This window comes from Rhinoderma darwinii, chromosome 6 (genome assembly GCF_050947455.1).
Source record: "Rhinoderma darwinii isolate aRhiDar2 chromosome 6, aRhiDar2.hap1, whole genome shotgun sequence".
NCBI lineage: Eukaryota > Metazoa > Chordata > Amphibia > Anura > Rhinodermatidae > Rhinoderma > Rhinoderma darwinii.
The window spans coordinates 56,393,833-56,418,318 of NC_134692.1; the positions used below are offsets into that span (position 1 = coordinate 56,393,833).

Here is a 24,486-nt window from a genome sequence, read left to right on the forward strand (position 1 = left end):
TGGTGGATCACCACAGGGGTGTTTGGGGCGTAAGCACCCTTCGGCCTCTTCCACACGGCAGTATTCTGGTTAGTATTTTGCAGCAGTATTTGTAAGCCAAAACCAGAAGTGGATGTGAAACATGTAACAGGTACAAAAGTGTTAAATAAACTGTTAACGATTTTAGTATTGTACAAAAAATAAACAAATATTAAAAGTTCAAAAGACCCCCTTTTCCCATTTTTCCTCTAAAGTAATGTATAGAAAGTGATCAAAAGTCGCCTGTACCCCAAAGTGGTACCAATAAAAACTACAGCTCACCCGCACACTGCAAGTTATGACTTTCAGAATATGGAGACACAAAACAAATCGTTTTTTCTTTGTAAAAGTAGTAAACCATCATTAAAAGTACATAAATTTAGTATCGCCGTAATTGTATTGACCAGTAAAAATAAGTCGTCATTTTTACCAAACGTGGAAAGATTTATAAATGAAACCCAGAATAACAATGGAGGAATAACAGTTTTTTCCAATTCCACCCCACAAAAACTATTTTCAGTTTCCCATTACATTATATAGTACTTTAAATAAAACCAATAAAAACTACAATTCCTCCCACAAAAAATAAGCCTTTACACCACTCCAGTGATGGAAAAATATTAGGTTATGTTTTGGCCCTACGTTTAGGGTGTACATTGAGAAAGCTCCCAACGTACATGCTAAATATGTCCATAGGGCTTCATTATCGGAACAGTGGCCAAAAGTGTGTTGTTTTGACCTTCGCCAGGCTGGATTATGTCGGTATACCTTTTTTTGTGAGGATGGAACAGAGTACGCTTTCCTATACATAGGGATCCGGCAAAAAAAGTATACTGCTTTGTATATGTTTTTTAAACATGGGAGTCTATGGGTGTCGTATGCCACCGGGAGAATGAGAAAAAATCCCGGACTGTGCATTTTCGGACATTACGGACAGCAGAAAAAAACACTAGTTTTTTGCGAACTGTCCGTAAATTTACGGACGATTGGCAACCCTGCATACATTACAGGTATAACGTATACGTCATGGGTATTTCAATAGCCTTTCATAACGTTTACGTTAAACGAATACCATTGTAGTCAATAGGTGACATATGCAATAAATGAATGCCTAATAGTGGCATCTGTCACCCATAGACTATAAAAGTATCCGTTTAACGAATACGTCATGAACTGGTTCCTGCAACTTCATGATGTATACCTTTAAAGCGGTTGTCCACCTTCTGACAACTGATGACCTATCCACCGGATAGGTCATCAGTATGTCTTCGATGCAGGCCCGACACCCGTAACCGCATCGATAACCCGCTCCGGTGGCCTGCGGGCACCGGATGTTGTGGCACATAATGCTATGTACGGAGCCCGGAAACAGTTGGCTCCGCACATAGCATAGCGGCCATACTGCAGAACTGCAGGTCCGCTTCTATTCACTTGAATAGGAGCAGAGCTGCAGTACTGCAGCTCGGCCGCTATTCCGTGGCTGGAGCGAACAGCTTCCGGCTTGTACGTCCGGTGCACGGAAGCACATGACCAGCTGATCTGTGTGGGGCCCGGGTTTCGGACCCCCACAGATCATGTACCGATGACCTATCTGGTGGATAGGTCATCAGTTGTCAGAAGCTGGAAAACCCCTTTAAGGCACACCATTCTATGGTAATGAATAACACTGTTAAGGCATCTGTCACAGCCTACGTTTAATGTATACATTGGGAGCTTTTCCCGGAGTATACGCTAAATGTAGGGCCAAAACGTGGTGTGCACAGAGTCTTAGAACCATAACCAGAATAAATACTGATGCAAAATACTGACTAAAATACTGCCATGTGAAAGTGCCCTTTTTTACCCATTTTTTTATTACTACAATATGAGAGTCGTAACCTTTTTTTTTTTTCCGTAGATGAAGTCGTATGAGGGCTTGCTTTTTGTAGGACAAGTTATTTTTATTAATATTACCATTTTGGGGTACAGTACATATAACAGTACATATAACTCATTGATTAACTTTGATACATTTTTTTAAGGGTATTTAAAGTAGCTTTTCGCCATTATTTTATGGGATTTTTTTTTTAAATCATTCCCCGTGTGGTATAAATAAAATTTCAACTTCATGGCAAGGATTGTTACAAATGTGGCGATACCAAATTTGTATACTTTTTTTTAATATTCAGAATTTTTGCTCTATACAGCAAGTGTATATTTATTTGGAAAACAAGGGATCTTATAGTTTTTTATTATATCAAGGGCCGTAACGGAATTGATGAAGAAAATTTCTGCAGCATTTCCGCTAAAACTAGCTGACATTCCGCTGTGGAAAAAACGCACCATTTCCTGCGTTTTTTTTTTACTGTTCTTTAACGCAGCAATTCAGTCCACTTTCCACAGCAGGAATTGACATGATGCGTAAAAAAAAATATGCTACGCAGGTGAATTTTTTGACTGGAAATTTTACGCTGCGTGTGGATGAGATTTATTAAATCTCACCCACTTTGCTGCTACTGTATTCCGCTGCGTATTTTCCGTCCGAAATTCCGGATGGAAAATACGCAGCAATTCCCTATCCTTTTTATATAAGCTTTAATAATTTTTTTTTTGTCTCACTATGGGACTTGAATTTGCGATCCTCTGATCACTGTAATACTTCTGTAGTGCAGTGTATTACTGCTTGTCAGTGCTTCATAGGCAACTTATTAGGCCCGGCCTTAGACCTTCTTTAGGCCCCTGGCTGTCACAATAACCCATCGGCACCCTGCAATTGAGTAGTGCGAGGCTGATTGGGTGACAGAGAGAGCCCCCTCCTTCTGTCAAATCGCTGAGTTGCCATAGTAGCTATTGATCACCGCATCTAAGAGCTATCTCCAATCACAACCGTTGCAGCAGGGTGTCAGCTGTATGTTACCTGCGCCATCCCTGTGCCATACATTTACAGCGCTGGTCGTTAAGTGTATACAGTAAGTGAAAATGTTTTTTAGCATTTTTTTCTTTAGACATTTGGATGTCTGCCATTGACTATCAATATAAAATAGCATATATACAATTTTTAGGATAAACACTATCACGAAGCACTATACTATTGCCTTAGCTAAAAATGGTATTCCTGACAATTTGCATAAAAACGTATTCCTAAATTACATACTTTGTCATAAGTGTTTGAATACGTTTTTGTAATAAAAATTTTTTTTTAACACTATACTAAAAAAAAAGTGTTGTGCACGGGGCCTAAGAAAATGCATAACCATGATAAAATATATATATATATATATATATGTGTACTAACATATTTATCTGTACTGACTAATATGATTCCGTTTTTACTCTACAGTTGTTGGGCTCCTTTTTCTGAACTGAGCCTGAAACAAGTGCAAGTGACTATTGTTACATCACTTTACATAAAATATCGTTTTACATTGTATTTGATGACCCCCAGTCATACTGTACTTTGCTTCATACTCTGCTTAATATTAGCTCTTTTCATACTTTGTTTCTACCGTATGTTTACCGTATACACCGGGAAAATCTCTGAACGTAATGGATACACTGAACACAAAGGCCCAATGTATGCAACTGTACAGTATAAAAAGGACACACTTTTGCCATATATCGGCCCTATTAAAGGCTATGGATACATTGGGCATATATACGTTGAGATCATACACAACAGATGTGTAATAAAACAGAGCTTTGAGTTGTACCAACTACCGTACTGTACATCATGTCATTCAGGCCCAAAATCAAAACCTTTTGACTCCCCCATCATCTCAGATATCCCCAAACATCTCATCCCCCGACTCCTACCATCTGACTGCTCCAATCATTTTATGCTACCTCACCTATCATCTTATGTTATCCCGATCACTTCATACTTCAATACTCTCATACTACATCACCAGTAATTTCCCTCATAGACTCTTCTACCTGAAGGACACTTGGTAGTCATTGGACTGGGAGGTAGACGCTGAGTCTTGGTGCTGAGATTACTGCTGGAACGTGGTCTCTTGAGACTTTGATGTATCAGCTTGTACATGAAACGTTCACTATAAAAGAATTATAAATGAATATTTACATCCCAGAGGATATACACATGTGATATCTCATATCTGCCTAGTACCAGAGCTGGGGGCATTTATAACAAGGAGCTTCTTACCTGCAGCCACCATCACATTCCAACTGTCACCTAACAAGTAACAGAAAAAAAGAAAGCATCTGATTGGTTGTGTCTAACTGTCACTTATTAAAATGATAAAAAAAACAAGCAGATGATTGGTTGTCTAACTGTCACTTATTTAACCCATTCTTAACATACATGTACGTTGGACATCGGAGGGGAAATATGAAGCAGGCTCACGATCTGAGTCTGCGCCATACACTGTGGGTGTCACCTATATAATACAGCTAACACTCTACTTTACCAACCGAAATCGGAGATAATTTTGATCCCAGCCATTTAACTGCTTAGATGCCACGGTCAATAGCAAGGCTGCATTAAATTCATTAGAATTAGACAGAGAGGGCCCTCTGACACCCCATTGTACCCCCCTCGCAACACAATCGGAAGGTGCCAATGGATTGTCCAGCTAGCTGGGGCCTATTGAAGGCCCCTGGGTCTGCTGTCTTTGTCCTCCTATTCTCTTAAGCCTTGCCAGAGGCAGGACTTAATAGAATGAAAAAAACACAATACAGTGCATTATATAACTGTTGCAGTGTATCAAGCAGCGATCTACCCAGGGCCGGTGTTAACACCCGGCGAAACTGGGAAAGTGTCGGGACCCACTACACTACCCTTGGACCCACTACACTACGCATTCACAGGCCCCCCCCATGCCCGGTGGCACCACTAGCAGCCACTATGGCTGCTACAGCGGTAGCGATGCCACATTCAATAGTATCTGCGTCCTTAGGATGCAGATATTATTGAACACTATGGCAGAGTAGGGAGATATCTCTCTATGCTGCAATTTACTAGGCTACAGGCAACGTTCGGCCTGCAGCCTGTCATACGCAGGGACAGGATCCCTGCGCAGGCTGGTGTGATGATATAACTGGATCACACCGGCCTACTCAAGGATCCCGTCGGCGTTGATTCGCTCTGTTCGTCACGAGAAGGAGGCCTAGGCGACTATGATGTTATTTTGTTTTATTTCTTTGGGGGTCGCTATATGGGGCAATCTACAGGGAAGGTCACAATATAGCTCTATCTACAGGAGTGGGGCTGTATGGCGCTATCTACAGGGGGGCTGTATGGTGCTATCTACAGCGGGAGCTATATGGCGCTATCTACAGGGGGCTGTATGGCGTTATCTACAGGGGAGCTGTATGGCGTTATCTACAGGGTAGCTGTATGGCGCTATCTACAGGGGGGCATATGGCAATATTTACAGGGGAGGCATATGACACTCTCAACAGGGGGGCCGTATGGCGCTCCTTACATGGAGCTGTATGGCGCTCTTTACAGGGGAGCTGTATAGTGCTATCTACAGGGGGCTGTATGGCGCTATCTACAGGGGGGTCTGTATGGCACTATCTACAGGAGGGCTATGTGGCACTATCTACAGGGGCTGTATGGCGCTATCTACAGGGGGTTGTATGGCGATATCTACAGGGGGGCTGTATGGCAATATCTATAGGGCGGCTGTATGGCACTATCTACAGGGGAAGCCATGTGGCACAACCTGGGAGGGGGGCTGTGTGACACTACCTGGGAGAGGGCTGTGTGGCACTACCTGGGAGGGGGGTCTGGGTGGCACTACCTGAGAGGGGGGGTGTGGCACTACCTGGGAGGGAACTAACTTTATGGGGTACAAACTGGGGGCCTACCTTCTACAAACCGTGGTAACAAAGTGACGTTTTCTGACATTTTACCTCCGCGGTGAGTTCCCCCGCAAAGGGGCCCACTAAGTCTGTGTCGCCCAAGAGCCCACATAAACCTGGAGCCGGCCCTGGATCTACCAATCACCTGTTCAAGCTCCCCAGCGTAACAAAAAAAAAGTAAAGATTAAATAAATAAAGTTATTAGAAATATAGAAAAAAATATATTATTAAAAGTAAAATGAAATTTCCCCCATGTAAACAATGAAAAAATAAACATAACTAGTATCGCCGCATCTGTAAGCGCCTGTTTACATCAGCATTGGTTTTCCATTTATGGGATTCCGTTGTAGCGGAAATGAATAGAAACCAAGGCAAACAGAAATATTACCATTGAAATCAATGGTAATGCAATCGGAAGCTTTAGTTTCCGATTGGCTTTCCATTCATGGGTTCCTCCGATGGAAAACTGCAATGGAACCCATAAACGGAAAACCAACGCTGATGTGAACCCAGCCTAAAAGTCTGAACTATTATAAATAAAATAATCTGACAACCTGGCCATTCCTAAAAATTAGGAATAAAAAGTGATCAGAAAGTCGCATGTACCTCAAAATGGTGTTAATAAAAGCTACAGCTCACCTCACAAAAAACAAGCCCTCATACAGCTCTTTTACCGGAAAAATAAAAAAAAGTTATGTGTCTCAGTATATGGCGACACAAAACACATTTTTTTTAACAAATCGTTTTTATTTTGTAAGTAAAGCAGTGAAACATAAAGAACCCTATATAAATTTGTTATTACCGTATCTGTTTTGACCTGCAGAATAAACTAACATGTCATTTTTACCACTATTAGAACGCCGTAAGAATAAAATGTAAAAAACAATGGAAGGATTGCTGTTTTTTCCATTCCAACCCACAAAATAATTTTTAAACGTTTATCAGTACATTATACAATACATTAAATGATGCCATTAAAAACTACAATTTGTCCCAGACAAAAAAATCCCTCAAATGTCGACTTAAAAATAAAAAAGTTGTGGCTCCTGTAATGCGGGGAGGAAAAAGATTAAAATAAGAAAACTAAAAATGGCTGTGGCGGGAAAAGGCTAAATTAAATTAGGTGTATATATTATAAATACGGCTGTGTTCACACTGGGTTCTGTGTTTATGTTTAGGGAGGCACGTTGTGAAAAGTATAACCTTTAAATTATTTCTTCAGGTTATTATGGTCCTGTAGATAGATAATATGTGGATTTTTTTTTGCTTATATGTAATGTATTAGCAATAAAATATGTTTTATGCAAAATAATGACAATTTATTTTTTGGACTTTTTTATTTGTTACTTTTTTTTAATCCCATTAAGGGATAACTTTATTTACAACTTTATTTTGTACTTATAATGTATTAGCATACTCCTATATGCTAATACATTACATTGTGTAACTATGGCACAGGCGGTTGTTAGGGCAACATATAGTGTGCCCTAAAAGTAGGCTTTCTGAGCGGATAGCCCTGGAGTCCTTTCTATTTCGCATACTCATGCCCATATCCATAAGTACATTTTCCATGCATTCTCCTGCCATCTTTCAAACCCTCATTCATCCATCAGACTTCCAGATACTGATACATGATATATCACTCCAGATAACCTGTTTACACTGCTCCAGAGTCCAGTGGCGGCGCGTTTTACACAACTCCAGCTAGCATTGCCCACGGTGATCTAAGGCTTGTATGCAGCCGCTTGACGATGGAAACCTATTTCAAGAGGTTCCTGACGCACAGTTCTTGTGCTGATGTCACTTCCAGAGGCAATTTGGAACTCTGTAATGAGCAATGCAACAGACGATAGGCCATTTTTATGCACGACGCACTTCAGCCCTCACCGACCCCGCTCTGTGAGTTTGCGTGGCTAAGCTACTGTTACACTTAGACACTTCCACTTTGAAATAATCACACAATAATCGCACTTACAGTTGACCGGGGCAGAATCGAGCAGGTTAAAAATTTCACAAACTGACTTGTGGCAAAGGTGGCATCCCATGGCAGCGCCAAGTCACTGAGCTTTTCAGTACAATCCATTCTAGTGTTTGTCTAAGGGTTCGCATAGCTGTGTACTTGATTTTACGCACCTGCTTGCAAAGGGTGTGGCTGAAACACCTCAAATTAATATAATTTTGGCCTTAAGGTATACCTGAGATTATTTGTATTTATGATATAAGTGAATCAGTATAAATAGCAAGGCTTAGTGCTGAGGGAGGCTGTGGAGAGTCCCAACAATTATTTACTATTCCAATGAATTGTTTTAAGTACATTTACTTGAAGTGTTGGTTGGACCCCCATCGGTCGCGCATTGATGGCGTATCTCAAGAAAGAAGGAGCAACAGCTCTCAGATTACTGCGACCCTCTTGAAGTTTTACCAGACACTGTGCTTTCGTCCATGTGATGTGTCTTTTATTGTATCTAAGTGAATGGGGCTTATCTGCAATACCAGGTACAGTGCTTAGATAAGTGCACTGCTGTAGTTGGTAAAACTATAAGTGGCCCCTTCATTCTCATAGGTGAGCGTCCCAGCAGTGTAGACCATCACTCATCACACAAAAATAGCATATCCCAGTGATTAAAGTACAGAACCCATTGAGGTTTTAGTAAACATTTTGATCTGACCATGTAATCACATTTCACATTGATCTCATTCAAGTTCATACATTGTGTGGCGGATTGCATGTTCACCAATGCCATCGTAACACCAGAAAGAAGAATGACCTAGCAGCTCAACAGATCCCAGCCCTGAGCCACACACACCAAGGCCGCTGCACCATCTAAACGGATATAAGTCAAGGAGTTCAAGAACCATTTGCGCCTTTGACCTACTCCTACCTGTGAGCTCCATCAAGTAATTTATTCTTAGGCATGCAGTAAATGAAAATCATATTGCCTGTACTATCAGGGCCTGCTCCAGGTTTATGTGGGCACTTTGGCGACACAGACTTAGTAGGCCCTTTTGCGGGGGAACTCACAGGAGTGGAATCCCCAGCCAGAGCATTCCGACACTCTGGCTGGGGATTCCGCTTCAGGAGAAATCCTAGACGTCACTGTCCATATATGCTGACGCCGGCCCTGACTATGAGGGTATGTTCACACGACCTATTTTCAACCGTTTTTCGGGCCGTAAACGCCTGAAAAACGGCCGAAAAATCAGAAGCAGAACGCCTCCAAACATCTGCCCATTGATTTCAATAGGAAAAACGGCCGCGTAAAAAAATGGCAGCGAAAAAGAAGTGCCGGTCACTTCTTGGGACGTTTTTGGAGCCGTTTTTCATTGACTCTATAGAAAACAGCTCCAAAAACGGCCGTAAAAAATGCTGCGAAAAACTCAGCGAAAATCGCGAGTGGCTTAAAAAATGTCTGAAAATCAGGAGCTGTTTTCCCTTGAAAACAGCTCCGTATTTTCAGAAGTTTTTAACTCCGCGTGTGAACATACCCTAATTGCAGTTAAGATTCAGTCCTCCTTCACACACATACTTTTTAAAACGTTGAAAAAAAATTTAAGAGTGAGGCATACATTGTATTTTTCTGCAGAGTATGTGTACGCTGTGGAAATACAAAGCAAGTATGCCACGTGTGAGTGCACCATTAGACAGCATTAACTTAGACTAGGCAGTTTGAAAATGCACCAAATTTAACAGTGGTGCATGCTGTACATTTTATTGCATCTTGCTAGACCTGCTGGATACTTCGCTATTCATTGTAGCAACTCTTGGTTGGCTTAGCTTTTGTTGGGCGCACTTTGATATATTTAAGCCATGCCCCTTCCCACTAAGCCACGGACTCTTTTCTGACACTTTTTAAAAATGTCTAGAGTGGTACAAACATCTGTTCTTAAATTACTCTAAAATGAAATGTGCCAAATTGCACAAAATAATTCTAGATGCAGACATAGTTACATAGTAGTTACATAGTTACATATGTTGAAAAAAAGACACAGGCCCATCAAGTTCATTCCTTCTCATTAAATTACACGTCATTCATTGCTCGATTAATTATAAGGGTATGTGCACACACACTAATTACATCCGTAATTGACGGACGTATTTCGGCCGCAAGTACCGGACCGAACACAGTGCAGGGAGCCGGGCTCCTAGCATCATACTTATGTACGATGCTAGGAGTCCCTGCCTCGCTGCAGGACAACGGTCCCGTACTGAAAACATGATTACAGTACCCCTTAGTGACCACTAATACGCCTTTTTACGTCGGTCACTAATGGGCTTTAGGCTAGGCTGACGCCTTTTCACGTCAGCCTAGTCTAAGTCCTGCACGGGTCTCCCGTGCAGGCTGGAGCCGGGGCTCTGCTGTCTGATGACAGCTGAGCTCCTGCTCCAACGCCCGCGATCGAAGTTTACTTCGATCGCGGCCGTTTAACCCGTTAAATGCCGCCGTCAATAGCGACCGCGGCATTTAACTTTGTTTACAGAGGGAGTGCGCTCCCTCTGTCACCCATCGGCGGCCCGCGAATGAAATCGTGGGTCTCTGATGGGGTGTCATGGCAGCCGGGGGCTTGATAAAAGCCCCCAGGTCTGCCCTGGACATATTCCTGTTAGGACGCGCCGGAGGCACGTCCTAACAGATTGCCTGTCAGATTTACACTGACAGGCAATAATGCTCTGGTATACGAAGTATACCAGAGTATTATAGCAGCGATCGGAATATCGCACAGTAAAGTCCCCTAGTGGGACTAATAAAATCAGTCATCAAAGTGAAATAAATATTATTAATAAAAAGTACAGTAAAAAAATAAATAAAACCATTTTTTTCCATAAAAAGTGGTTTTATTTAGTAAAAGTGTAAAAAAATAAAAAAAGTACACATATGTGGTATCGCCGCGACCGTAATAACTCCATTAATAAAGTTAATATGTAATTTAAACCGCAAAGTGAACACCGTAAAAAAAAACTGCAAAAAACCATGGCGAAATTGCAATTTTTTTCCATTGCCCCCCAAAAAAGTCATAATAAAAATGAATCAATAAGTGCCATGCTCCCCAAAACAGTACCATTCAAAACTACGTCTTGTCCCGCAGAAAACAAGCCCAAAAAATCACTACATTGATGGAAAAATAAAAAAATTACGGCTCTTGGAAAGCGACGATGCAAAAACAAATAATTTTAGTTCAAAAGTGTTTTTATTGTGCAAAAGTCGTAAAACATAAAAAAACCTCTACACATGTGGTATCGCCGTAATCGTACCGACCCATAGAATAAAGGTAACATGTTATTTACGTCGCATAGTGAACGGCGTCAATTTAAAAACGCATAGAACAATGGCGGAATTTCAGTTTTTTTTTATAATCCCCCCCAAAAAGGTTAATAAACGTTAATATAAAAATTATATGTACCCAAAAATGGTGCCATTAAAAAGCACAACTAATCCCGCAAAAAACAAGTCCTCATACAGCTATGTAGACGAAAAAATAAGAACGTTATAGCTCTTTGAATGCGACTATAGAAAAACGAATAAAATAGCTTGGTCATTAAGGCCTAAAATGGGCTGGTCACTAAGGGGTTAAGCCATGCCCCTTCCCACTAAGCCACGGACTCTTTTCTGACACTTTTTAAAAATGTCTAGAGTGGTACAAACATCTGTTCTTAAATTACTCTAAAATGAAATGTGCCAAATTGCACAAAATAATTCTAGATGCAGACATAGTTACATAGTAGTTACATAGTTACATATGTTGAAAAAAAGACACAGGCCCATCAAGTTCATTCCTTCTCATTAAATTACACGTCATTCATTGCTCGATTAATTATAAGGGTATGTGCACACACACTAATTACATCCGTAATTGACGGACGTATTTCGGTCGCAAGTACCGGACCGAACACAGTGCAGGGAGCCGGGCTCCTAGCATCATACTTATGTACGATGCTAGGAGTCCCTGCCTCGCTGCAGGACAACGGTCCCGTACTGAAAACATGATTACAGTACGGGACAGTTGTCCTGCAGCGAGGCAGGGACTCCTAGCATCGTATATAAGTATGATGCTAGGAGCCCGGCTCCCTGCACTGTGTTCGGTCCGGTACTTGCGGCCGAAATACGTCCGTCAATAACGGACGTAATTAGTGTGTGTGCACATACCCTAAACCTCAATGCCATTTGTGAGTAAATCAGCCTTTTTTTTTAAATGCTGACATAGTATCTGCCATTACTACCTCTTCGGGTAGGGCATTCCATAGTTTGACTACCCTAACTGTAAAGAACCCTTTCCTATATTGATGTCTGAAACTTTTTTCTTCCACACGCAATGAATGTCCCCTGGTCCTTTGTAGAGTCCTTGGAAAAAACAGATTGTGTGCTAGTTCTTTATATTGACCACACATATACTTATACATGTTAATAAGATCACTTCCAAGACATCTATTTTCCAAGCTGAACAAGTCCAATTTCTCTAGCCTTTGTATGGGACATCTCCAATCCCATTTAATAATCTAGTCGACCGCCTTTGAACCCTCTCCAGTTCTCCTATATCCTTTTTACAGTTTGGAGCCCAGAACTATATAGCTATTTTGTGTAAGAAGGTTTATTCTTCAGTAAACTGACATTTGACTATTTGTTAGTATTGTTGTGCAATTGGGATTTGGCATATTCTTGAGCTGGGGATTTTTTACAAATTTTTTTATTTTTTTTGTATAATGAAGTTATACAATTTTCCAATTTACTGTCTGTATTAATATCTCACTCTTTTCAGGATCTCTGCTTGTTGTTATTCAGTAGGAAAATGCATTGTTTATTCAGTGGATACAATTCTGTCCATGGTCATGCGATGGACACACAGGTGCACGGCTCGTTACAGTTACAGTATGTGTATCAGAGCTGTGTCTTCTAACAATCCCATCATCTGTGTTAATTTGTTGAGAAACTTTCATCAGGCAGTGAAGAATTGCAACAAGTAGTAAGGGGGGATCCTTGAGCAATGAGGGTATGGTTAGAGGAGGATTGTCTGTTAGATCTAGATAAAGAAACACCGTACGTATACATTGTGTAATGCCTGGTGCTGGGCATAAGCGATTCTCTCTTTGTGTCATTCATCTCCCCCCAGGCCCTGCACCAAGCTATCATTATGGAGGTGTTACTGTTTGTACATTTTTCTGCGCACCACTTCTACTATGACTGTAGTAACATACGAACTCCCTGAGTTTGCTGCGTAAAGCTATGTCAAATAAAACACAGGAATTTTGTGGGTAAATAAGTGGGGGTAGGCCACAGCTTTATTGAATGGTGAAGAAAACATTGTCCGTTATTTATTTATTTAACGTGTTCTTAATAACCCGTTAGTGACCGCCAATATGCCTTTTCACGGCGGCTACTAATGGGCTTTATTCTGATGCATAAGCCTTTTTACGGCACTGCATCAGGATAAATAAACAGAGCAGGGAGCTGTCAAAACTCCCTGCTCTCAGCTGCCAGAGGCAGCTGAGGGCTAGGAGCGTCCCTGCTCGAACGTGTGAGATCGATATAAGTATCTATCTCACCCATTTAACTCCCTCTCATCCCACTGACACCCGGCGATAAGATCGCTGAGTGTTGGTGTCTCCAATAGCAGCCGGGGGCCTAATAAAGGCCCCCAGGTCTGCCTGTAGTGAATGCCTGCTATTTCATGCCAGAGGCATGTCCTAGCAGATGCCTGTCCATTTTAAACAGACAGGCAGTAATACACTGCAATACAAAAGTATTGCAGTGCATTATAATAGCGATCGGATGATCACATATTAAAGTCCCCTGGTGTGACTAGTAAAAAAGTTTAAAAAAAGTTTAAAAAAAAAAAAATGTGAAAAAAAATGAAAAACCCACTTTTTCCCCTTACAAATTGCTTTACTATTAAAAAAATAAAATAAAGTAAAAAAGTTACGCATATAAAGTTATTACATTATTTAACCCGCACAGTGAACGCCGTAAAAAAATTAAATAAAACACTATGGAAAAATTGCTATTTTCTGTGAATCCTGACTAAAAAAAATGTGATAAAAAGTGATGAAAAAGTCGCATCTACTCCAAAATGGTACCAATATATGGACAGTTACGTCACTGGAGCTACCCGACACATGCGTTTAACGTATCCGTCACCCATAGGCTCACATGTTAAAAATAAAGTATACCGTGCAGTTTACTTTTTTGCAGGATCCCACAGTCAGAATAGCGTAGTCTATTACGCTATTCAATCCTTCAAAATGTTAGCCCTATGGACACATTTATCATATATGTCAGGAGCTTTCCCTAAACGTAGGGAAGAAATGTAATCTAAAAAGGGCCTTAGCAGTATATGAGGTCTTAGGTTTTTAAGGGATAAACCAAGTGGAATGGTAGGAGCGTAGCTCTGGATATTGGCATTCAGTGTATGAGTGTGTTGGGTTACCTCTCAGTAAATGTTTCATATGAAGTAATGCAGGCTTTGTGCTTCATTTTCAGGCATACTCAATGTAGATTTTCTGGTTAGTGTTGCCAGGTTTTCCCAAAATGTATTTTCAACCAGGTTACAGAGTGCAAATTATGCACATGACTGAATATAATTCCTTAGGCTCATACAGGGAATAACTTAGGCTAAGGAACTTCCATATCATTCCACTTTGTTATGATGTCACAACTGCTGTCAATTTTTAGCCACATTTATTGCTACATTAGAAGTCAGAGTTTATCATCTTGCTCAACATCATTTTAAAATTCTGTGGTTATAATGAATACTAATAATGCTGTCAAGACGGGCCTGCCGCAAATGCAATCTAAAGATACAGCTGAAAGAAAGACAGGTACATACAAGCCATTGACATTTCTAGTACAGCTAAGGCCTCATGCACACAACCGTATTTTTCCCACCCGTAAATACTCGCGTAAATACGGGTCCTTGGTCACACGTATTCGACCCGTTTTGCACCAGTATTTACGGGCCTGTGCCTGTAAATACGGGCCCGGTGTCACCCGTATTCCACCCGTATTTACAGGCACGTTTTTGGCTGCAAAATTACACTTCACTAATCGGCAGCCCTTCTCTCTATCAGTGCAGGATAAAGAGAAGGGACAGCCCTTTCTGTAATAAAAGTTAAAGAAATTCATACTTACCCGGCCGTTGTCTTGGTGACGCGTCCCTCTCTTCACATCCAGCCCGACATCCCTGGATGACGCGGCAGTCCATGTGACCGCTGCAGCCTGTGATTGGCCTGTGATTGGCTGCAGCGGTCACATGGGCTGAAACGTCATCCAGGGAAGTCGGGCCAGATGTCGAGAGGGACGCGTCACCAAGGCAACGGCCGGGAGACCAGACTGGAGGAAGCAGGAAGTTCTCGGTAAGTATGAACGTCTTTTTTTTTACAGGTTGCTCTATATTCTGATCGGAATTCACTGTCCAGGGTGCTGAAAGAGTTACTGCCGATCAGTTAACTCTTTCAGCACTCTGGACAGTGACTATTTACCGACGTAGCCTAGCAACGCTCCCGTAATGACGGGTGCACACACGTAGCCACCCGTCATTACGGGAGCTCCATAGACTTCTATGGGCTGTCCGTGCCGTTATTACGGCCTGAAATAGGACATGTTCTCTCGTAAGAAAACGGGAAGGTACCCGTGGCCAATAGAAGTCTATGAGCCCGTTATTACGGGTCGTACTTACGACCCGTAATAACGGGTGTTTTTACGGTCGTGTGCATGAGGCCTAACAGCCAGTGTCCAGTGTTGTTCTTTGGAAAAGCAGGCTCTAGGGGCCAGTAAACAGGATGCTATCATAATGTGTGGCTAATTCCATCATCATGCAGATCATTTTAACAGTATATTTGTCTTACTTTTAGGTCTTGTTCAAGTAGCAACCTCTATGACAATGGTAAGAAAATGCAAGGTAAATATACGAGGGTGAGTCAAAAATTATCCGCACTCTGGTTATATTAAAACTTCTGTTTTCCGTATTTCGTACGAGGTCGTTGTTTCCCCAGTTACTGCTGTGCAGGTTTGAACGTGTTATGTCTGTTTATTTGTGACTGAGATGTGAGAAACAGTGGCTGCACCACTTGTGATTTGCACGAAATTAGAGCAGCGTGCAGTGATTCATTTTTTGTGGTCTGAGGGTGTGTCTGATGCCGATATATATCAAAGACTTTGTGCACAGTATGGAGAACGGGTTTTGTCATTAAGTGTGTATGACTGGATAGAAAAGTTCAAGGAAGGCCGCACAAGTGTCTGCCATGAAGAAGGAGCCGTCCGCCCGTCCACATCCATGATTGCTGATAACATTGAGCGTGCACGTGAACTGATTCTATTGGATAGACTATCACCTGTTTAGTCCCCTGAAAGAAGCCCTAGGAGAACAAAGATTTACGTCTGATAAAGAGGTGAAGACAGCGGTGCATTCGTGACTCGCAGCTTAGCCTGAAACATTTTTTAACGTGGGAACTTCAAAGCTTGTTGACTGATGGTCAAAGTGTGTTGAAAAGAAGGGAGATTATGTTAAAAAATGATGTGTTTGACTTTGCTGAAAGTTGATTAAAATAAATTCTACAGCCAGTGTGCGGATCATTTTTGACACCCTCGTAGAATGGTTAGGGTACATCTACAATGCATTCGGAAAGTCTTCAGACCCTTTACATTTTTTCACATTTTGTTATGTTGAGGCCTTGTGCTAAAATAAAAAAAAATTATGTTTTCCCCCATCATTCTGCGCTCAATACCCCATAATGACAAAGTGAAAACAGAATGTTAATAATCTTTGCTAATTTATTGTGAAAAAAAAACTAAAATATTGCATTGACATAAGTATTTATAAACTTTAGTCCCCGTGCACGCGACCATAGAATTTGTTCGTAATTACGGACCATGATTACGGTCCGTAATTACGGACCCATTCACTTCTATTGCCCACGGGCACCTTCCCATATATTTAAAAGAAAGTGTCGATGCTGCAGAAAAGCTCCGCAAAAGATAGGACATGTCCTATTTTTTTATTTTTACGGACCGTGCTCCCATACTTTATATGTCCGGACCGTGACTACAGGCACAGTCGTCTGCATGGGGCCCTACTTAGTTGAAGCACCTTTGCCAGCAATAACAGCCTCCAGTCTTCTTCCACAAGGTTTGAACACCTGGATTTTGGGATTCTCTGACATTCTTCTCTGCAGATTCTCCCAAGCTCTGTAAGGTTGGATGGGGAGTGTCGGTGGACAGCCATTTTCAGGTCTCTCCAGAGATGTTCCATTGGTTTCAAGTCAGGGCTCTGGCTGGGCCACTCAAGGACATTCACAGAGTTGTCCCTAAGCCACCCCTGTGTTGTCTTGGCTGTGAGCTTAGGGCCATTGTCTTGTTGGAAGGTAAACCCTCGGCCTAGTGTGAGTTCCAGAGCACTTTGGATCAGGTTTTCATTAAGAATATTTATGTACTTTTCTCCACTCATCTGCCGCTGAAAAACACCCCCACCGCATGATGCTACCACCACCATTCTTCACTGTAGGGATGGTATTGGGCAGGTGATTAGTGGTGCCTGGTTTCCTCCAGACATGACACTTAGAATTGAGGCCAACAAGTTCAATCTTGTTTTTGTCAGACCACAGAATCTTGTTTCTCACAGTCTGAGAGTCCTTTATGTGCTTTTTTGCAAACTCCAGACGGGCTTTCATGTGTCTTTTACTGAGGAGAGGCTTCTTTCTGTCAACTCCGCCATAGAGCCCATATTGGTGGAGTTTCTCCCATCTGTACACAGGATCTTTGGAGGTCAGCCAGAGTAACTATTGGGTTCTTGGTCACCTCCCTTACCAAGGCCCTTCTACACTGATTACTTAGGCCCCATGCACACGACTGTAAAATCGCCTGTAATTACTGACCACAATTACGGTCCGTAATTACGGGCCCATTCAGTTCCATTGGCCGAGGACACCTTTCCATATAGCTATGGATGGGTGTCCAGGCCGTAGAACTGTTCGGAGAAATATGGAGCATATCCGTTTTTTCGTGTTTTACGGGCCGTGCTTCCATACTTAGTATGGGAGCACAGCGCGAAAAATGCAGACGGCCATCAGCAGCCGGCACTCGTGGACTGTGTCCATGGGGCCTTAGTTTGGAGGGGCGGCCAGCTCTAGAAAGAGTCCCGGTTGTTCCAAACTTCTTCCATTTAAGAATTATGGAGGCCACTCTTAGGAACTTTCAGTGCAGCAGAAATTTTTTTGTACCCTTCTCCAGATCTGTGCCTCCACACAATCCTGTCGATAAGCTCTACAGGCAGTTGTTTCCTCCTCATGGCTTGGTTTTTGCTCTGATATGCATTGTCAGCTGTGAGACCTTATATAGACCAGGGGTGTATCTTTCCAAATTATGTCCAATCAAATGAATTTACCACAGGTGGACTCCAATCAAGGTGTAGAAACATTTTAAAGATGATCTAGAGAAATGGGAGGCCCCCAGAGCTAAATTTCAAGAGTCATAGCAAAGGGTCTGAATACTTATGTCCATGCGAAATTTGAGGTTTTCATTTTTAATAAATTTGCAAAAAATTAGAATATTCTGTTTTCACTTTGCCATTATGGGGTATTGGGTGCAAAAAGATGTGAAAAAACGTGCATTTTTTTTATTTTAGCACAAGACCTCAACATAACAAAGTGTGAAAAAACTGAAGGGGTCCGAAGACTTTCTGAATGTGAACAGTCTATCAGAATTTGTATAATTTATTTATTTTTTCAAATTCTGCCTTTTTTTCAATGCATAAAAAAAACTTTTTTATAGACAACAAATAAACAGTTTACAATTAAAATAAGCTGCGTGGGTGGCCTATGCAGAGGCTAATGACACATTAGATAAATGGTGGACCTAGACAACACATCAATATATGAGACGGAGTTCGCCAGATAGTAGACTCACTGCCATATAGTCATCAAATGAGAAGATTATTGTCTAAACAATACATCAAATTTAACAATGGTAAAAGCAGACTAATACGTAAAAGAATCCTGCAAAGAGCAGAAAGAAAGACAAAGGAAGGAAGAGAGAGAGCAAGTAAATAAAACGGGGGGGGGGGGGAGTTTGTCATGATTATCCCATAAAGAGGCTGTATCTTCCATACATTTCACCTACTGGACTTTCTGAAACCAAAAGTGCATCATAGGAGGGTCCACCTGCTTCTAAAGGACTGGTATGCAAGAATGAGCCACATTAATCAGGTGGCGGACAATCAACTTCTTGTAGGAGGATATGGGGATGTAGCAGGAAGAAACTTGGAGTCTTAGGAAGAGTGTAATCCGTAAATTTCGAGGTGATACGCCAGTTTCCTAGAACTCAGCCATCTTCCAACACTCCCAGAAAAAGTGTAGAATAGTTTCCACATACGTAGGATCAGCATCTCCAGCAAATAGGAGAGGCAGACGGGAAAAGACTATGCATTTTGCAGGCTACCTTGTAACATTTCATCAGAATTTTAAACCCAGCTTCTTGTATTCTACTGGATAGTGGGAATTATGCAAAATCATTGTAAAATGCATGTTTAGATCACTCTCTTGGTCAGATAGGACGGATGTGAGTTCTCCGATGGAGAGACAAGTAGGGGGTATAAAGAAGAGAGAACACATGTTGGAAAACCAGTCGTGTAGCATAAGTTTTAAAAAAGAAGGTGAAGGAGGGATCACGGAGTTGAGATGCCTTTCAAAATAAAAATGGGCATGGTTCTTGGGCAATGACGAGTTGTGATATCGTCTTACAGGTTTAATCTACCAGAAATTGACAAGCCTCCACCTTGTTTGCTCTGTGCCAGGTGTGGAAGGGGCCCGGTTCCCCACCCAGCGAGAAGGCTGGGTTTTTCTAGTTAGGATAAAGCGGCCAAGGAAATGGTAGGGTGGGAAAATAAAAGTGATGCCACGTATAACATGGGTCAAATGAGGAGTTGGTAGCGCATGGTAGTTGTGGCCTGGTTCAACAACCACAAAGACATAGAGATGGGAAAGGAGACAAACCCCTGCTCCAAGGGAACACATGGTTTGAATAAGCTTTTTCTACATTAGTCCATTTTACCAGATGCGATGTCTGGGTCTCAAGAATAGAGAGAGCACTACCCGCTGGTTTTTGAAACCAAAAGAATTTGGTTTGTAGCGAAGAAAGTGTAGTGAACATGGCGATGGTATGGGAGGGGGGCTTGAAAGAAATACCATTAGCGTGGTATGATGTTAATTTTTTTTAAATGGAACTGTGACCAAACCAGGTAAAGGTGCCCTTGGACCATCTAGTTAAGTCTTCTTAAATAAGGGAAAAGTAATGATCAGTTTTTAGTGTCTAGTTCTGTGTTAGTCTTCAGAATATCAGGTTTTATTTTCCTGTATGTTCCTAAAGTTTGTAATTTTAAATGCACAGTTATTAAGCCAAATGCTCTGCATTATTCTTGTTGTTTAATTTCAGACACTTAAAAGAATTGCTAAAGATATCAAGATAATGTCTAGAGTCTGTAAGGTTTTCCGACAAAGGCTGAAAGGACTGACAGAATTTCAGATCTTAAGGCCAACAGGGCAAGTCAAGGATTCAGTATTGGTGGAAGATGTAAGAAATTAGTTTAGTTTTTTTTTTGTTTATCACTAATACAATTCTTACCTGTGCATGTATTAAGTGTTGAGTCAAAACATTTAAGTTGGGATAATTTTGCATTCTGAATTAAATTAGAAATAAGCTTGTCAAGATCACAGAATTGTAGAAAGAATGAGCGTAGCTTATTTTAGGCTATGTAAACCGTTGAGGGTTTTTTGATTAAATGATGTATTAATGGCTCAAAAACATTTTAAATATATTTTTATAAAAAATGTTGCATATTTTTAGAGATGCATCTTCTATCCGTCAGTAGGCTGCACTGACGGCTCGGCTGAGAAGGGCCACTGTGTGCCTCTTACAGCTTATCAAACCCTAATACCGATCACATCTAAGTTAATCAACTTAGATGTGATCAGTATTAGAATTTGACACGCTGTCAGAGGCACACCGTAGCCACTGTCAGCCGAGCCAAATTTGGATTAAAGAGTCGAGATGCAGCTTCTATGTAAAGTGCATGCATAAAAGATGCATCTCTAAAAGTCTAACAAATTCTCTATGGCTGCATGGCTCTGTGCAGATATCTCTACTATGTGCATGAGCCCTAAATCTGGTTATAAACATAAAATAGCCTAGAAGCCTAATAGCAGACCCACAATAACATGCCATATTGATTTGGTTGAACAGTCATATTACTTCTACACAGCAATCTAAAAATGATTCGATAGGTAAAAATGTATTGAGTTGTACCCAGATAAATTAGATTTTTGCCAGATTCTGATGAAATCGTCCCTCTGCGAATAAATATCTCATGTTCATGACAAGCTTTAGGCTGGAATCACACATGCAGTTTTTGTGTCAGTTTTTTATGCAGTCTTTGAGCCAAATACATGAGTGGACAGGGGCATACATACCATAGAGACAGACTATGCGACTGCTTTGGGCCCCTTTGGGAGAGAGAGGCCCAGTTCTGATTGGTCCTCAACCATTTTGTCACATATCGGGTTAGTGGACTCACTAGGCCGCACCGCCGCAGCAGGGAGGCAGCTGGCCAAACAACAGGAACCCCAGAATACAAAGTCCCACACAAGGGTACCTGGATAGTCCAGACAGTAGCCGCAGCTCTGGCACAGATGGAGATGGGTGCAGCAGGTATTGCCAAACGTGGCGGATGTCACAGGTGCCGCAGTTTGCGCCAGACGTGGCGAATTCCTCTGGACATGGCAGAAGACACAGGACATGGCGGATGACACAGATGCCGCAGGTTGCGCCAGACGTGGTGAATTCCTCTGGAAGTGGCAGATGACACATGACGTGACATGACTCCGACACTAATAGGCACAGGAACAAGAACAGCACGGGATACAGGAACAGGTCACAGGGCACGGGTAACAACTGGAACGGGAAACACTAAGGGACCATTTGCAAGACAGACTGGGAAAACTAACAACGCTCAGGCAAGGATCAGAAGGGCTGGGGCCTTCTTATAGAACAGGAAATCATGGGCCGTTGATGATGATGATTTCCGGATGTGCGCGCGCTGGCCCTTTAAGGCCGGGCACGAGCGTGCGCCCCGTACCCTATGGGACACAGCAGAACGGAGCGGAAGTGAGCACTGGCGTCTCCTAGGAAGGAGATGGGGACCAGCGCTCACGGATCCATGGCTGCGGCGTCGGGAGGTGAGTAAACCCGACGGCCCGTGGCCATGGACGCTACACATTTATTACTGGGTGGAAAGAACCTGTGCAGGAGTCCTCTCTCCAGATGGGGTAGGAAATTGGCCCAAGGGTCATGAAAAAGGCTTAGAGGCTCTTCTGTCCTGGATGGGAAACATTGCCACCTAAATGGCGGGAGCATTTTAATCTTTGCTATGGGGAACCCCTCTTTTGTATGTACACCACTGTGAGTGAATATAAAAGATATAAGTATTAAAGTTATTACATTATCATATTCCCTCCTTTTGGATCCACACTTGGCTCTGGTGAAAAAGAAACTGCATCCATATACCACACCAAAAACTGTAACATAAACTGCATGTGTGAAATGTGAATCCAGCCTAACAGTGAGTATGGATGCTATGGTATAGTGCAAAGTCAATTGTTACGGTAATAGTAATAAAACAAAATTAAAAAAAAAGAAAATTAAACTTGTTTTCCAGTGGATATTTAAATACTAAATCACAGGACTTTATTTTTACGTTCTATGCTGTCAAATGAATTGTAAATGGACATAGTAGATTGCTAATTACATGATCAGATCTCCTAGCATACATGAAAGGAAGCTATACAGCACAATCTAATAATACTATTATAAAATGTGTATATACCTTTATCTAAGCAAATATGAATCTAACAAAGTTTTGCTTATTTTTATTTTAGAGAAACAGAATGATCTTTGACCCTACTTTGTTCAAGACTGGACAGGTGGTATAATTTAGACTTTTATATTAGACACACGTTGGGTCTAGTTGTCCGGAAATGGGTTGTCTCATTGAGACATCCCATTTAGCTGATTGCCTGAATGCAGCTTCTCTAAATGTAAGGCCCCACGGAGCAACATTGATGCAGCCGACAACCGCACCGGCACCCTGTGTTGTGCAGTTGTCAAAATGCTTGTAAAAGGCCATGTATTGTTTAGGGTACAACGGCTGTTTACCTGCAAAGTCATGCAGCATTTAAATTATGCGTCAATGCCACTCCGTGGGGCCTTACCCTAACCTTTGGCGATAAACTGTTATCACTTGGGGAAGCTGCATCTGGCCTTTCATTTACTCTGCTGCATGGGAAAGCTAGTATTACATGGCGGCCATTGAAATTAATGGCTGTTCATGTAATTCATTGGCCGCCGGTTCCGACAGAACAATGTGGCTCATAAAGGGGGTCCCGAGCAGGGCATATGGACATTGGTCATCTCCATGAGATAACCCCTTAAGCTTCATATACATATATTTAGTGCCAATGATAGGACCAGATCCTGTCCTGTGAGATCAGGAAATGTTTTTTTCTCAGAAAGATTTTGGAATGAGCTGCAATACCACACACAGCCCATAGAGAATTGAGAGAGAAAAGCACGGCGCCACATAGTGTGAGTAAGCCCAAGAAATAACAAACTTAGTTTGACAGATGGAGGCTTACCACAGGTGAAAATGTCAGGAGCGTATAGTAGGTAGATAAATAATGGATGAGTGCTGCTGCCGAGATCCCAGCTGGTCAATCTTGAAGGACCACCGCGATGTAAATGTATAATTTATTTGAAAAAACGGGACCCCATACGGCGCTGCTACTCAGGAACGGATACAGTAGTAGTTTAGAATTGAAACTTTATTGTAGGCTACGCGTTTCAATGCCGCACCGGCATCTTCCTCAGGCCACAAACATTGTAGTCTGAACAACAGCCCTTTAAATACACCACGCGGGAGAAAAAAACCGCCAATGTAGACAGGGTTAAAGTGCAAGATGACGTAATCACTGTGAACAGTTCAAACATGACAGGTACAAAAAAAGAGAAATCCAATTATGTATAATGCTAATTTAAACTAAAATCGGCAGAGTGGAAATAAAATGCGGTATGAGATCTTGTCATAAGAAAAAAGGGGGGGGGGAATTGTAGACAATCATATAAAACATTAATATCCATATCGATGTATTTAAGCAGTTGCTAAAACACAATAAAATATACAGAAGTTTAGCGATGTATCGTAATATTTCGCGGTAATTCACCATTTAATTAGGATGAAAACGAATTGAAACAAAATAAACTGAATAAGTGAAAATCATAAAAACTACTATTGAACCCATATAGCTGGGAACTCAACTGGACGTGGAAACCATAAAAATAATGTATATTTCAGTGAAAAAACAACAATCAACCATTAAGTTGATCTGAATGTCATTTATATTTTTATTTCTAGTAATTATCCTATGGAATAAAATAAGAACATTCCATCATATAAAGATGTAGGTGTCAAGTAATTAATTTGGATAATGGTAATGGTTCTATTAATATTAATATCATTGGGTGTAATTTCCCTGATTATTTTGTGGTCTGGCCGCTACGGGTTTTTAGTATTTTTAATCATTTTCTCCTCCTGAATCCATTTTTTTATAAATTCGTTTTGATTGCAAATAAT

The 24,486-nt window shown here is 41.5% G+C and overlaps 1 protein-coding gene and 1 long non-coding RNA gene across 2 annotated transcripts in view; one reads left to right on the top strand and one right to left on the bottom strand.

Annotated features, from left to right (window-relative positions):
* LOC142656317 (uncharacterized) overlaps positions 1–14,375 on the bottom strand; it is a 31,608-nt gene extending 17,233 nt beyond the window's left edge. The window contains exons 1-2 of the long non-coding RNA XR_012849652.1: positions 14,242–14,375; positions 3,931–4,049 (exon numbers count right to left, since the gene is read on the bottom strand). This is a non-coding gene — a long non-coding RNA (uncharacterized LOC142656317). The remainder of the gene's footprint in view (positions 1–3,930; positions 4,050–14,241) is intronic.
* A 175-nt stretch (positions 14,376–14,550) lies between these two features.
* Positions 14,551–24,486, top strand: part of LOC142656318 (cyclic nucleotide-binding domain-containing protein 2-like) — a 37,313-nt gene continuing 27,377 nt past the window's right edge. Inside the window, exons 1-4 of the mRNA XM_075831217.1 lie at positions 14,551–14,632; positions 15,665–15,696; positions 20,238–20,375; positions 22,736–22,780. Coding sequence (XP_075687332.1) covers positions 14,560–14,632; positions 15,665–15,696; positions 20,238–20,375; positions 22,736–22,780 — 288 coding nt within the window. The 5' untranslated portion in view covers positions 14,551–14,559. The remainder of the gene's footprint in view (positions 14,633–15,664; positions 15,697–20,237; positions 20,376–22,735; positions 22,781–24,486) is intronic.